This window comes from Cucurbita maxima, unplaced genomic scaffold (assembly GCF_002738345.1).
Source record: "Cucurbita maxima cultivar Rimu unplaced genomic scaffold, Cmax_1.0 Cma_Scf00021, whole genome shotgun sequence".
NCBI classification, from domain to species: Eukaryota; Viridiplantae; Streptophyta; class Magnoliopsida; order Cucurbitales; family Cucurbitaceae; genus Cucurbita; species Cucurbita maxima.
In genome coordinates, this window is record NW_019272037.1 from 592,425 (window position 1) to 607,401 (window position 14,977).

Here is a 14,977-nt window from a genome sequence, read left to right on the forward strand (position 1 = left end):
CTTAATTTGATATAATGGTTAGTGATTGAATTGAATATATTAAAACTATATTATAAATCGTAACTAAAAGGAACTAATTTAATATAGAGATTCATTGAGTTCAATAAACTATAACATATTGCAAGTGGATGCTTACATTAAAACCTCATTTCCTTTTCATAACCTTAAGATTCTCAACATAAACAAAAAACCAAATTCAATAACTTCAAAACACAAACTTTCAAAAGGGTAAACAGAACATTATAATATAACATCAATCACAACATAAAAATCAAAACTTTAATTCTTTTTTCATTCCTTCTTATGAAGTCCTTGAGAAACAGCAACAGAAGCACAATCCATTGCTTCAAACCCTAATCTTTCCTTCTCCAAATCATAAACAACCTCCAAATTTTGCTGTTGAAAGCTCCCGAAAATGCCCGCCGGCCCGTCTCCGTCGCCGTCCATGCTTTGAAACAACAAGCATTTCACAACAGTGGAGTTACTAGGAGCAGCCATGGCATAAAAACTGTTCCCTTGAGGCAAAACAACACTAACATTGTTTAAAAAATGGAATGTTATAGAAGGAAGCTCAAATTCATCACTAAAAAAAGTGTTGTTTTTATAAGGAACTTTGTAACAAAGATCAAACCCAGTATTGAGTTCATGTTCTTTAGCTCTTGGATAGCTTATTAATGACTCAAGAATTGAAATAAGCTGTGAATATAATGGTTCTGGTAAATGAGTATAAGTAGTACCAGAATCAATCAAAATTCCACCATTACCCTTTGTGTCAATCTCTCTCAATTGCAAAGAAACTCCAAATCTAGAGTAATTTTCGCCATTTCCAATAGTGATTGACTCAAGCCCAATATAGTAATAATTAGGGTAAAATGGACTTTTCAACAAAGGGGTGAATTTCAAATGTTCTTTAGAAGAAATAGCAAGATTACCAAGAATCAAAGGGCTTGAAAATTTAGGGTTATTTGAGAATTTAAAGGGCAAGAAACAATGAGAGAAGCCCTTATGAGAAAACCCTAATTGAGAAGGTAAAGAAAGAAGGCCTCTACCAAAGCCAGCAATCCCAATTGGCTCTCTATAAGTGGCACCAACACATCCAAAGCAAAATTTAGGGATTTTTCTTGAGGAATTTGGGGAATTTCCATGGATAAAAATGGCATCTTTAGTTAGGGTTCCAATTACAAGGCCACTAGCCCCATAAGTGTAGGAGAATGAAGGGCATGGTCTAGGGCAAGCGCCCTTTACAAGGGTAGCAAGGGAACAGCCAGCAATTGTGCAAGGGTCAAAAGGGTTATCAGAGCTATGGATATCAATGCAAAAGGAGCTACCACAAGTTTCTCTAATGGAAGTAGAAGAATGGGTAGGCAAAAAAGCAGCCAATTTTGGGCCTAAAACATTGTTTTGATACTCATCACAATCTTGGCAATCAAATGAGAGGTTCCCACAAGGTACCCATGTAAGGTCACTTCCAGTGTCCATATACACTTGAATAACTTGTGGGGGTGTCCCTAATGTTAAGGACATCAAATAACCATCCCTAATTTCCCTCAATGGCTCTATAACATCATCATCACCCATTTCCATTGGCTTAATTCTCTTCCTTGAAAGGGAATTATAGCCTCTTTTTGGGGTTAGGAGGGAAGTTCTTGAATGAACAAGGCCAAGAACTAGAGAATCTTTAAGGAATTTGGTTTTAGGGTTTGCTAGGGTTTGTCCCATAGCTTCGCCTGAGACAAGAACGAGAACAAGAACGAAAAAGCTCCTAGCTGCAATTGAAGCCATTTTTGTAGCTTTGTGTGAAGTGGGTCACTAAGATAAGTTCATTTGGTAGCCAAGAAGCTTATTATATGCATAATTTATAGGAGGAATGTGAAGCTATTAAGGTTTTTTTAAGCTTTTTTTCCACTTGATGTGTTTACTTATTATATCACTCAAAAAAATGTAACTTTTTTGGCTGTTTTTGTTGGGATTTTACTCAACTGTCAGCTAGCTAACTGTGGATAGTTTGTACAATTCGAGAGAGATAATAATAGAATATATGAGAGCAATCCTCTTGGTGGATTGATGTGTTAAATAATAATATACTATATGTTTAGATCTATCTATGACATTGTTATTTTATGGAATCTCTAGTTGTCACTTTCGATGTACTAAGAGCGTTTTTTTTATTCGATTCGACAATGGTATGAGTGAGAGATTGAATAACTGATCTTTGAGATGATAATTTGATGTCTACTTTTATCGAGTAAGATATGCTTAGATTTGGACTCTAAAGGCTCGAGTTATTGTAAGAAACATTGTCATTGAGTTTGTGTGATAGTTGAAAATATAAGACCAATTTGAACCTAGCTCAATATTGTTGTACTCTTAAAATAAAAAACTTATACCCAATATAGCAATTTGGTAGCTTTGTTTATTAGTCACGATCTGGATAACGAGCGTCTTGAATATTGTAGGGTTACCCAACTTGGTCGAGAAAGCATGAGTCATAAGGTTCGATGTATATTTGCAGATATATTACTTGAATGTCATAGCTTTTTTTAGTACAACATCTAGGGTATGAAGATTTGAACCTCAAACCTCGAGAAAAGAAGTAAATGTCAATTACAGTTAGCCGAGAAACCATGAGTCATAAGTCCTAAGGTCGAATGTTGTAGGGTTACCCAACTTGGCCGAGAAGCCATGGGTATACAAAGACATATATTACTTGAATATCATAGTTTTGTTTAGACCAACATCTAGGGTACGAGGATTTGAACCTCAAACCTCGAAAAAAGACGTATATATCAAATCGTATCGTTTATAAACATAACGTCCCTTGCCAAAGTGATGAGCTGCTGCTTTATAAATAGTCACATATTGAACCACGGGACGTTTTTGTTTTCTCAAACGATATCAAATCTAGATTTATAATAGATACATCAAATCGAATCAAGCTTTACCAAACAAGCTAACGAATCGAGCTCATAAATTGACAAATATGAATGACAAAACCCAATGAAAAACAACAAAGAAAGGTTGGTAAAAAGAGAAACCCCATTTACAAAATGAGTAGACAAATCCTTTTAGGGTTTGAGAAAGGGCAATGAACAAAAAGCAAAAAAGAAAGAACCCTAACTACAAGAGAATATATTATAAGTATTATATATATATATATATAGATATATATATGCATGCGCATGCTTCCACATATGATCATTCTTTCCATTTCAAAGGGAATAATTTACAAAAAATGACAAAAAGAAAAGGGCATAATGGCAGCTACTCAAGCTCACAAGAACTTGAGTTATAAATTGGGAGATTCCATATTTGGTTAGCCACTAAAACCCAAACGAATATTGTTTGTGCATGCATTTTCATATATTAATCTCCACAAACTATGAAACTATGATCAATCAAGTTCATATATTTGGAAACCCATTGATCTCCACTAAATGGGTTCCCCTTCGAAAGATTCTCTTCGTTCGTTGGAGATTTTGTTTAGGATGTTCAAGAATAAGATGTCTGAAAATAGGTTGTCTCTGAGAATAGATTCAGATAACTGTGCTTCGTGTTGCATAAAAAATGTTATCAGAATTTCATTCCAATGATTTCCACTAAATGGGTTTTCCCATCGAAAGATTCTCTTCGTTTTCCAAATCCTTTGGTTGGAGATTTTGTTTAGGATGTCGGAGAATAAGATATCTGAAAATAGAATCAGATAACTGAGTTTAGTGTTGCATGAAAAATAGAATCTTCAGAATTTCATTCCAATAATTTCCACTAAATGGATATCCCCATCAAAAGATTCTCTTCGTTCTCTAAATTGTTCAGTTGAAAGTTTTGTTTAGGATATCTCACGTTTGGTGTTGAATGAAAAATGTTATTAAAATTTCATTCGAATGATTTCTAGCAAATGAATTTCTTCACGATGTTTATAAATCCCAACAAAAGAATTTAGTACCAAAGTCGTTTTTTCTATAATTTATTTATTTTTCAAGTTTGAAATGAAAACTTATTAATTAAAAGGTTAAAATTTCAATATTTTATAGATTAATGAAATTTATTATGAATATTATCAAAAATATTCTTTTACCATATTATATACATAATATAAAAATATGATATCTTAAAAGGTATATACTAAGGTAGATTATAAAAAATACCCTAAAAATAAAAAAAAAATAAAATAAAATTAAGAGTATTTATTTATAATTAAACTTTAATTAATATTATAAAATTGAAAACATTCCAAATTAAACAAATAATTTATTTTATAAGTGATATAACAGAGTGTGGGAGAAGCACTAATTATAAGTTAATATAAAATTAATTCTAATTAGTTAATGATATTAAGGAAGATTCCCATAATTAGTGAAAAAGAAACCCATAAAATAATGAACATTATGATTTCATGGCCACCCATTATTGGTTTTAATTTTTTAAAAATACACAAAAAATACCTATTTTTCTCTTTATTTTGTACTTTGTTTCATAATAATTTAATAAATTTGATAAGTTATAGTACTAAAAAAATAATTATATATAAACTCCATATTATAAAGCATTAATAAACAAATTTAAGTCATTAATTATGGATCCTATTTTAGGCATGTTGTGTCATGTCCACGTACTTGAGTGATTCCAAATGGAACCCACTAATCACAATTAGTGATCTTAATTAGCTGTTTAATACACTAATGAAAAGAGATATCAACGGAAGCTATAATGGGGGCAATGGGTACTAAGAAAATGAGTATAGAAGTATTATGTGACTTTTAACGCGTGACCTTGTGTATGTTGTATGTTATACGAGCGTGGGTTGTTTCTCTAGCATGTTACGTACGGATGCGTATACCACATTATTATATGCACTTCTTTCCTTTCGGTTGATTTTCAATAGTGTGAGCATACAACTAGAGGTATGTTAACAAGCTCGCCTAGTGGATTCGTGTATGTGTGCATGAACCGTGCATAGAGAAGTACTATGCATCAACGCTACTAGAAAATAACATAGCCCAATAAATGATCATGAAAAGTAGGTCCCACCATTCATGGAACGTGTTGCATGCGATTATATTTCGGTTTCGAGAGTGAGGTCAGTTATTGAGTATGGATGATGGCACCAAGTAGGGCATAAAATAAAGTCGTTGATAGATAGTTTCTCCATTTATATTAATGTCCATTGTTAAGATAAAATGCTTTTTAATTGCCCTTTGCACGAACATTTATGTTATTTATGCATGAGCAGTCTTATATAAACTCTAAAATTCATCAAAGCAGACTTTAACTCATGCAAAATCAATTAAAAAAAAGTTGAATCGACACAAAATTGTCGAACCGAACCAAACCAAATTTGACATATGGGATAACGCTAGCAAGAGAAATATTGTCCCATAGTATGTTGCACGCATCGTGGGTTTAAAGACGTCCGAATCTTAGAGAAGTTATATAACAACTCAAGTTCACCACTAACAAATATTGTTCGCTTTGGCCCATTACATATCGTCGTCAACCTCACGGTTTCAAAACGCATCCACCAGAGGCTTCCACACCCGTATAAGAAATGTTTTGATTGTTCGCTTTGGCCCATTACGTATCGTCGTCAACCTCACGGTTTCAAAACGCGTCCACCAGAGGCTTCCACACCCTTATAAAAAATGTTTTGTTTCCCTCTCCAACTGATATGAGAACTCACAATCCACCCCCTTGAGAGCCTAACATCCTCACTGATACACTACCCAGATCCGAATTTCAATAACACTATAACAGCCCAAGTCCAATGTTGGCAAATATCGTCTATTTTGGCTAGTTAGCCTCACAATTTTAAAGCACGTTTACTAAAGAGAAGTTTTCACACCCTTATAAGAAATATTTCGTTCCCTTCTCTAATCGATATAAAATCTCACATGCAAAGTCGTTGAAATCATATCAAATCATTGCATAGAGGAATAGCGACAATGTTGCTCACGCTCGAAAAGGAACCCACCCCATCTCATCCACACACAAACAGTCACTATTACCCTTACCACTTGTTGGTGCTACAAGTCAATAGTGCTGGTAGCTACCCACCAATGGAACATACATCAACCATTACTCAATTATCTACTTGCCTATTATAGCCCCTCTATGAACATGGAGAAAGGAGCAACAAGCTACAAGATGCATAAACTTAAACAAAAGGTAGCCTTTCCAGCTAATGAGCATGAAATTGTAGAACAGATCAGGAAATTCCAGCTTATTTAAGAAGCTTTCAATCAATCATACATATTCATAGCAGATCTGTCAAACCTAGAGATTCCTGAAGTGTTTGAGCTGCCATTGAATTCTTTAAAGTTGTTATATGGTTTGAACTGTTCTAAACAGCCATAGAATTGGGTGGTAGCCATCTCCATGAGTACTCACCAAACTCCAAAGCTATACAGACATCTCAACAGCAGAGTTTAAACAAACTACTTGGGAGATTCCATTAAACAAACTACTTGGGAGATTCCATTAACCACAGAAAATGTTGCAGAAAAGTAAAACAATGCCCGAGATCGTGAAGGGACGACAACGAAGAGATCCAAAGTCGTAAGCATAACTGAATACAGAGAAAATTTGGTGTAGTATCATCACCTTTCTTCTTCAAATAAAAGGAAAAAAGAACTATACAGAAAAAATGAATTGGTACACAAATCTGACATGATGAAAAAGACACTAACTGTCAACAAGTTTTAAGTTATTTTGAACCATTTACAACACACTACATACCATCAAATCCTTTTTCTCCTCAACCCATATGTAGATGATGTTAAGAAATAGAACAAGAGAGTGAAGAGGAAGAGATTTGAACTCGAAGACTAAGTTTCTTATCACCTCTTTGATATCGTTTTCATTAAGCCCTTGCCGATCTTTCCGAACCACATCAAGTTCATCATACCAAGCACGGTTGGCACTCCGAATACCAAAAGGTATCCGATTGCATGCATCTTAATTACCTGCAGAAAAAGATTATTCAGTCAGGTGGCATATAGAATTATATACTTCATGCTTCCAGTCCGTGACTATCATTGTGAGATCCCACGTCGGTTGAGGAGGAGAACGAAGCATTCTTTATAAGGGTGTGGAAACCTCTCCCTAGCAAACGCGTTATAAAACCGTAAGAGGAAGCCTGGAAGGAAAAACTCGAAAAAGACAATATCTGTTAGCAGTAGGCTTAGGCCGTTACAAATGGTATCAAAGCCAGACACCAGGCGATGTGATAGCGAGGAGGCTGGGCGCCGAAGGGGGGCGGACACAAGACGGTGTGCCAACAAGGAAGTTGGGTCCTGAAGGGGGCAGATTAGGGGGTCCCACATTGATTGGAGAAGAGAACGAGTGCCAGCGAGAACGCAAGGTCCGAAGGGACGTGGATTGTGAGATCCCACATCGGTTGGGGAGGAGAACAAAGCATTCTTTATAAGAGTGGAAATCTCTTCCTAGCAGACACGTTTTAAAATCTTGAGGGAAAACCTGGAAGGGAAAGCTCCTTTGACGAGACTATGTGGGAATCAGATACATATTTGTGACAGATTTGAATGGGAAAGTTAAAACTTGAGGGGTTTTCAAGGAGGATTTAGTACAAGGAAAGAGAATAGAATGTGATAATGAATTGAAATGGTGAGGATTCCTCTATTCAAACTTCAATAACCAGTAAATAACTCAAGAAACGAAGCAAAGATTAAACACATGCCATTCTGAGAGGCAGAGCAAAATCAAAAAAAGGTTGAAACATCTTGTACTTATTTTACAACTAAAAGAACAAAGCTATAAGCACTGAAAAATTCCTGTTAACCAGTACAAATTTCATGGAAATGCACAATTGATCTTAAAATACCTGATCATAGTGCAGGTAAACATGATAGAATGTGTAACCAAACAGCAGTATGCGAGCAACCTGTTTTAAACGCCCATCAGCAAGCATGTAATCACCGATACAGATAAAAGAAAATCTAATCATAATATAAGATTTAGGATAGTACTATATGCTGTGGTAGTCTACGCTCAGTTAAGTTAAATCAGATTCGTTTGGATCATTTAGCATGCCTTCAAACTACAGACATTCGTGCTCGGAACAGGATGGGATTCAGATAATAACTCACCAGCCATGCAAAAAATATTACAACGCCATTAATCAGATATGCACAGGACCTCTTCATACCAGCTGTGTCAAGATACCTTCAAAGAACCCCATCGGAATTCAAGGAAACGACTTATGGCAGAACTTAAAATAAAAAGTCAATACCATAATGAAAACCTACCATCTCATATTAATCTCAGGAGTCGTAATCTCCGAAATGAGAACCATGTACGTGTAGAGTTGGCCTTCTCCAGAAAAAACAGAATATGCTACTGCTAGTCCAGAAAGAGAGTGGTGAACCACCTATCATCAAAGTTTCGTAATTACGCACTACTCTTATCAAATTCGAAGGCCTATCAGCAGAGAAGGTACTTACATACTCCATCCCACCTAAAGAAGGATACAGCCAAACAATCAATCCAAGATCAGCCAAGAAGTATCCAACTGAAATCTGAAAAAAAAAAATGTAAAAACTTGAAATTTTAGTTGAGATCTAAGAAAAATTCAAGGCAAACAGAATAGAAGTTCAAGTGCCTAGAAAGGCTGCCAAGCAGTCCCAGAGTGCTAAGAAGGTCTATCATAGACATTATCCTCGAATCAGCAACAGAAAATCAAACAGTGCTCCCAGTTTGAACTCAAGTGGTTCATGTTCATAAAAGGGTATTGAAGCAGGAATACATACAAAGCAGTCCAATCCATGTAAGATAATCTTGAGTTAGAAATGAAAATGAATGTAAATATTAAAAGATACTTGAAGTCCGGTGAGATCCCACGTCACATCGGTTGGAGAGGAGAACGAAGCATATTGTTTATAAATGTATGGAAACCTCTCCCTACCAAACGTGTTTTAAAACCTTGAGGGGAAGCCCGAAAGGAAATGCCCAAAGAGGACAATATCTTCTAGCGGTGGGTTTGGGTTGTTACAAATGGTATCAGAGCCAGACATCGGGTGGTGTGCCAACGAGGACTTAGGACCCCCAAGAGGGGTGGATTGTGAGATCCCACATCAGTTGGAGAGGAGAACGAAGCATTGCTGATAAAGGTGTGGAAATCTCACCCTACCATACGCATTTTAAAGCTTTGAGGGGAAGTTCGAAAGGGAAAGCCCAAAGAAGACAATATTGGCTAGTGGTGGACCTAGTTCATGCCTCATAGAAGATTATATTTGGAGGAATACATGTAGTAGAAATCCACAGTTTCAGATATCAAAGCCAAGGCCTCAGGCTGAATGGGAGTCACAGACTAGTATTTTCACAAGGATTCGAGGAGGAAACTTGGCCAGACATTAATCCTCCCAGAACAGTAAAAGTGAAGCTCCATCCATTTTTCCCAACACTTAAACCTTACATTCAAAATGGTAAGGTAAGGGTTGAGTGATAGCCTTAATTTCTGGGTGTGGGGGTTTCAGGAGGAATTTTTATGCGACAATCTTGAAGAGTGGGTGAGTGGTTGGAGATCTCCTCAAAGATTCATGATTGCTCTCTCTCATATTGAATACTCTGGACTGTACTTTGTAGCATTAGCTAGATCTTCTCAATAACAATCTTAAGGAAGGAAAGATCCAATATTGTCCTCATTCCATTAGCCAACACGTCACGAACCATTGTTTTGCAACCCTTTTGCATTGCCTAGCTAATGCTATATTGAATAGCATGGTTGAACTGGATAGCATGGGCTGACTTATGGAAATAACACCTCCTTTCAGTTCCCGAAAAACTAACGCTCTTCCAGATTGTGCATGATTGGCCGCCTCCACCTTTTTTACATTATCACAACCCACCCTTGTTTCATGCATTGATAAGTTCTCAGTTATGAAGAATGACAGTTTGGAGGGCTTAATACTATTTGTCCTGTATTTCGTGTTTTCCAACTCCAAGTAGCTATTGGGGTACCGCAAATTTCCGAGACCTTGCAAACAAACCAAGAAAAAATTTCAATAGTTTTTCCAACCTGAGATAGTCTCAGGATGATGACTTTTTCTTTTGGCTACACCAGGTAAAACCGAAGTTCACGTCCATTTCAAGAGTCAATGAACGTTGAAGTCTACTTGGTAACCATAACCATAAAAGATATAGGCTCAATTTCCTGAATTCAGCCTTGTCTTCAAGGTGAAAGTATGGTAATGGGTATCAATAGGCATTCAAAACTACCTGTGTGGCTAGCCAAACAACTGCTTAATATGCTCAGTGCTTCACTACTGAATACAGAGGAAAACAGGCTAAAAGAAATTTCAAAAGGTAGCTAACGTTCATTTAAGATGAGGTAATCGAAAGCTTACCCCCAATACGAAAGTAGACAACGTTGAACTTTGAAAGGTAACGAGGCCAGCATGACGCTGGTCAGAGAAGAGATCTGACCAGAAAACGAAGTACAATGACATAATTGAGATATAGATTGCATGAATAGTGGACATGCCGCTGCCAATTTTAGTTTGAATATCAGTAATGGCCACAACAGCCCACTAAATATATTATGGAAGCAATGGACAATTAAAGAGATGGACTCACCGGTTATTCCACTCGACTCGTTGGATTTTCGTAAGACCCAGATAACTCTTGAAGTAAAAATTACTAACTACTTGAGTAAGATCATAAACCTGCAAGAGGAGCAATAAAAAATTGGAAAGAGCAAATACTAACGAAACGTTCCCTATTTGAAGAGAAACGTTAAATATGGGCACCATTGTTTCCTTCTAATATCCAGCATGAGGTACGAGAAGCTACGTACCAATTTACAAGCAAGTATGCCTCCAAGGACAGAGGTGTACGGGATCAAACGGTCTGCTAATAAGTAGTTCTCTACTAATGCATCAGCTTGACTTTGGTAAGATTTAATAGCCATTACGGTCTTCAAAGACATTGCCATTGTGTAGTTTGACTACATAACACTCGGCAGATCGCTGCCTTCGACTGGATTAACTATTTGCTCCCCGCTCCATGTTGTTATCCCTTCTTGACCAAATATGAAGTTAGTAAGAAAGAGATACAAGGGTTAGTGATAAAAACATCGGTGCATTAGTCGTTGGTGTCCACAAGCGACAATTAACCTCACAAAAGAATTTGAACTCAAGGCATCGAGAAGAGAACAATAACACAACATTGAAAATCCAGTCTACTACTTATTCCATACCATAAAACTTTTCTACGAACTTCCCACAAAAAAAAAAAAAATGCTGTGCAGAAAACTCTAATTCGAGGCATTTAAGAGTGGAATGTAAAAAACGCCATCCTAAAATCTACACAACTCTTGCTTTCCCATGCAGCCATCAGTCAGAAAGCATTTCAAGGCACCAACACTTGTATCTTTCGACAAGTACCAAACACGAACAACTTCGCTTCTTCCCAAAATTTAAAAAAAAGCTTATAAATGACATTCAAGCTGTAACAGCCCAAGCCCACCACTAGTAGATTTTGTCCACTTTGGCCCGTTACATATCGTCGTCAGTCTCACGGTTTTAAAACACGTCTTATAGGGAAAGGTTTCCACCTCCTTATAAGGAATGATTCGTTCCATTCTCCAACTGATATGGGATCTCACAATCCATCCCCTTTGGGGGCCCAAAGTTCTCGCTGGCACACCGCCCAATGTTTGACTCTACTACCATTTGTAACAACCCAAGCTCACCACTAGCCGATATTGTCCGCTATGGCCCATTACGTATCACCATCAGCCTCACGGTTTTAAAATGCATCTTCTAGGGAGAGGTTTTCACACCCTTATAAGGAATGCTTTGTTCCCTCTCCAACCGACGTAAGATCTCACACAGGTCATTGCCCTACAACTACTAGTGTAATACCAAGAGTTAAAACAGAATTCGAAAACGATATGATCATAGGGACAGAGCAGCCTTCTACAATGGACAATCTTAACAAACAGCACATCCAATTTATTCTTTTCATATACGTTCCAGCAATCTTTAACTTTCATGATTCCTTTTGAACACTATGAACTCAAATATAAAGACTCGAACAGGAACCAACCACACCAAAAGCAAGAAACAGCAAATTAGAAGGAAAAAAAAAATGCACAACCCAATAACGCATTGAAGATCAAATGTTCCAGTGAGACAGATTCCAAACGAAGACTGACTAAAAGAGAAATGATACTCACTCATTGAATTAAACAAACTGCAAGAGGACTCGATTTCCAGAACAAAACTCCCAAAACGCTAAATAAGAACTCTTCCAGACAAGCTTAAAGATCGGATGGTAGGACTTACAGCAAGCACACAAAATCACCAGTAAAAAAAAGGACAGATACCATCAAATAAAGGATCAAAATGCAGATGGGTAACCCAGAAAAACGGAAGAAACGAGTCAAATCACCGACAAAACAAATAACAGATAGAAACAATACCTCATAAATGAAGCCCCCAGATCACGAGGAGATGCGGAAGCGGTTTTTCCTCTTTGAAAGATAACAAAAAATGGGAACAAAACAAATTAAGACAATCTGTAAAGGAAATGCAACAGCCGACGGGTTCAAAGAACCGTGAAGTTCAATCAATGTGAAGCGTTAGGAATCTCCAACCGCAACCCAAAAATCGAAGAGAAATTAGGAATTATAAGAGCGATAAGGGAAATGGGTAATGCTAAATGCAAGTGGGTTTTGGTAATCAGCAATGGATTTGAGTATCCAGAGCTGGGATCGTCGTGTTCTTGTGGATTGAATGTAATTCTATCCGATCCTTGCAGTAGTAACCAAAGGAATATGATAACTTCGCGCCTTAGCCGACGATTTCCCCTGTTCTTTTAGCGCCCTTCATTTATTACTTCAATTACATATAAAAATATTGAATCTTTTTGAGTTTTAGTCGGTGGGGGATTGAGGAAATATTAAATTATACTGCACTCTTAGTTGTGTTCCACCAATCACACTATCAAAGAATCTTTTTATATATATATTATTTTTTAGTCTAAGTTCTTAATATAAATTTATGGTTATTTTATTCAAGATCTGGTAATATTTAATTTAGCTTGTTATTAATTATTCATTAACTATTCAACAAAAATTTAATTCATTTTAAATTTTAAATCGTACAATTTTTTAATTTTAACGTAGTTCAATGAGTTAAAATAGATCGAGTCTCGAAATAAAATGAATTTTAGGTACATGTTTTCTTCAATCCACTGTTTATAGCACTAAAATTAATTTTGAACCGATAAAAAATATGTTTTAAAATGATGATTATAAAAATGATAAAATGAGTGTTCGTGGATTGGATTGGATTGAGCGAGACATTTTTTTAGATTCAACTCAACTGTTCGAGATATAAATTTTTCAACTAAACAACCCGATTCAGCCATAAACTTTTTGGGTTGGCTGGGTTCTAGTCGTTTATTAAAATTTTTATTTTTAATAAAATTAAAATATTAGTTCATACAATTATTTTTTAATGTTTAATTAAAATTTTAATACATATTTTTTAAAATTATTTTTAAAAGTTATTAAAGAAGAACTAATTAATAAATACTCATAAAAAAATAAAATAAATACCTGCCTATATAATTATATCGAAAATAAAATGTATATTTTAAAATTAGCGGTTTATATAATTTTATTTATGGAACCCGCTTGGACTCAAATAAGTTCATAACTTAACATCAAATTTAAATAAAATGTATATTTTAAAATTAACAATAAATTTGAGCGGAATATATAATTTTATTTATCTGAATTTGTTTGAATTCAAATAAATTCATAACTTAACATCAAATTTAAATTATAAATTAAATCGTTAATTTTAAATTTGTTTTTTAATTATAAGTCGAGAAACTTATTTATTTTATTTATATCTTCTAAAAATAAAGGCTTGAGTAATAAAATAATCTAACATTTTAACCTGTTAATTAAATATTATTGAGTAATTAAGTGATGATTATTTTTCCTAATCAATAATATATCTTTATTGAAGTTGACCCTTCTAATTAAAGGCTTGCAAAATATATTAAATAAGCTCAGTAATTAATCTTAATCACATGAAAATATCTTAATTTTTTGACTTTTAATTATTTTAAAAAAGATTAGAGATCCTTTAAAATATTTATAAAAACGCTATCAAAGCTACCTAACTCGACTAACCCATTATTGATAACGTTCGTTTGGTTTACCATAATAAAATCTGTATATGATGTTTTTATTCTTTTATTATCGATATTTTAAATTTATAAACTTTCAGTTTCATGTTAATTAATTAAGTTTAATTGTTTATTATAACATACTTTAAAAAAAAATGTTGAATAAAAAATGAATTAGGTTCTAAAACGATGGCTAGATATTTGCATTGAATAATCTGTACATTTTATGGTCAGCAGTTAGTCATATAGATATCGGGAGGGTGGGACAGAGACGGAGTATTCTTATTTGAGTGCCACCTATTTCATTCCTCATCTCTATCAATTTTTTCATTTATTTTTACGAGGATCGGGGAGAGGACTCACTGACAGAAATTTTTTTTTATGCTTATAATTCTTTAAAAAATAGTTATTTAACGTAGAATTATTATTTTTCAATATGTTTTATCTGTAAACAAAATATAAAATTAAATTAGGTTTAAAATGTAAGGATATAAATTAATAACATAATTTTAAATTTAAGAAAAAACATAACCAAAAAAAAAAAAAATAGTGAGTGCTTGTATTACGTGAGGTTAGGATGGGGTGGAGAATTGGGCATTGACGGGGAATATATCTTTCAGATCCTCGTGTCTGTCCAATGTATAACGGAGAGAAATCTCTCTTCACTCTGTTTCTCATTCACCATCTAAACAGAGAATCACCGCTTAGGTCAAAGTTAGCTTCCACATAGCCTCGATCATTTCTGACTAGTCATGACAAAGTTGATCTATCTTGGTTTAAATTATTTAATCAATTTAGGTATGATTTTTTTTTTTTTTAA

The 14,977-nt window shown here is 34.9% G+C and overlaps 2 protein-coding genes across 3 annotated transcripts; both read right to left on the minus strand.

Annotated features, from left to right (window-relative positions):
• Positions 1-265: 265 nt before the first annotated feature.
• LOC111495254 (probable aspartyl protease At4g16563) lies at positions 266-1,813 on the minus strand. The gene has a single exon (XM_023145206.1). The coding sequence runs from the start codon at positions 1,780-1,782 to the stop codon at positions 292-294; it is 1,491 nt and encodes a 496-aa protein (XP_023000974.1). The 5' UTR covers positions 1,783-1,813; the 3' UTR covers positions 266-291.
• Positions 1,814-6,521: 4,708 nt separating this feature from the next.
• Positions 6,522-12,846, minus strand: LOC111495071 (transmembrane protein 56-like). Of its 2 annotated transcripts, none has more exons than XM_023144938.1 (9): positions 12,437-12,846; positions 10,808-11,028; positions 10,588-10,676; positions 10,359-10,497; positions 8,457-8,531; positions 8,262-8,383; positions 8,103-8,178; positions 7,838-7,897; positions 6,522-6,959 (listed from the first exon to the last, which is right to left on the minus strand). In XM_023144938.1, the coding sequence occupies exons 2-9, from the start codon at positions 10,943-10,945 to the stop codon at positions 6,834-6,836; spliced, it is 825 nt and encodes a 274-aa protein (XP_023000706.1). In that variant the 5' UTR covers positions 10,946-11,028; positions 12,437-12,846; the 3' UTR covers positions 6,522-6,833. The 2 variants fall into 2 exon arrangements, with proteins under 2 accessions (XP_023000706.1, XP_023000707.1); XM_023144939.1 differs by lacking the exon at positions 12,437-12,846 and adding an exon at positions 12,191-12,395.
• Positions 12,847-14,977: the final 2,131 nt, after the last annotated feature.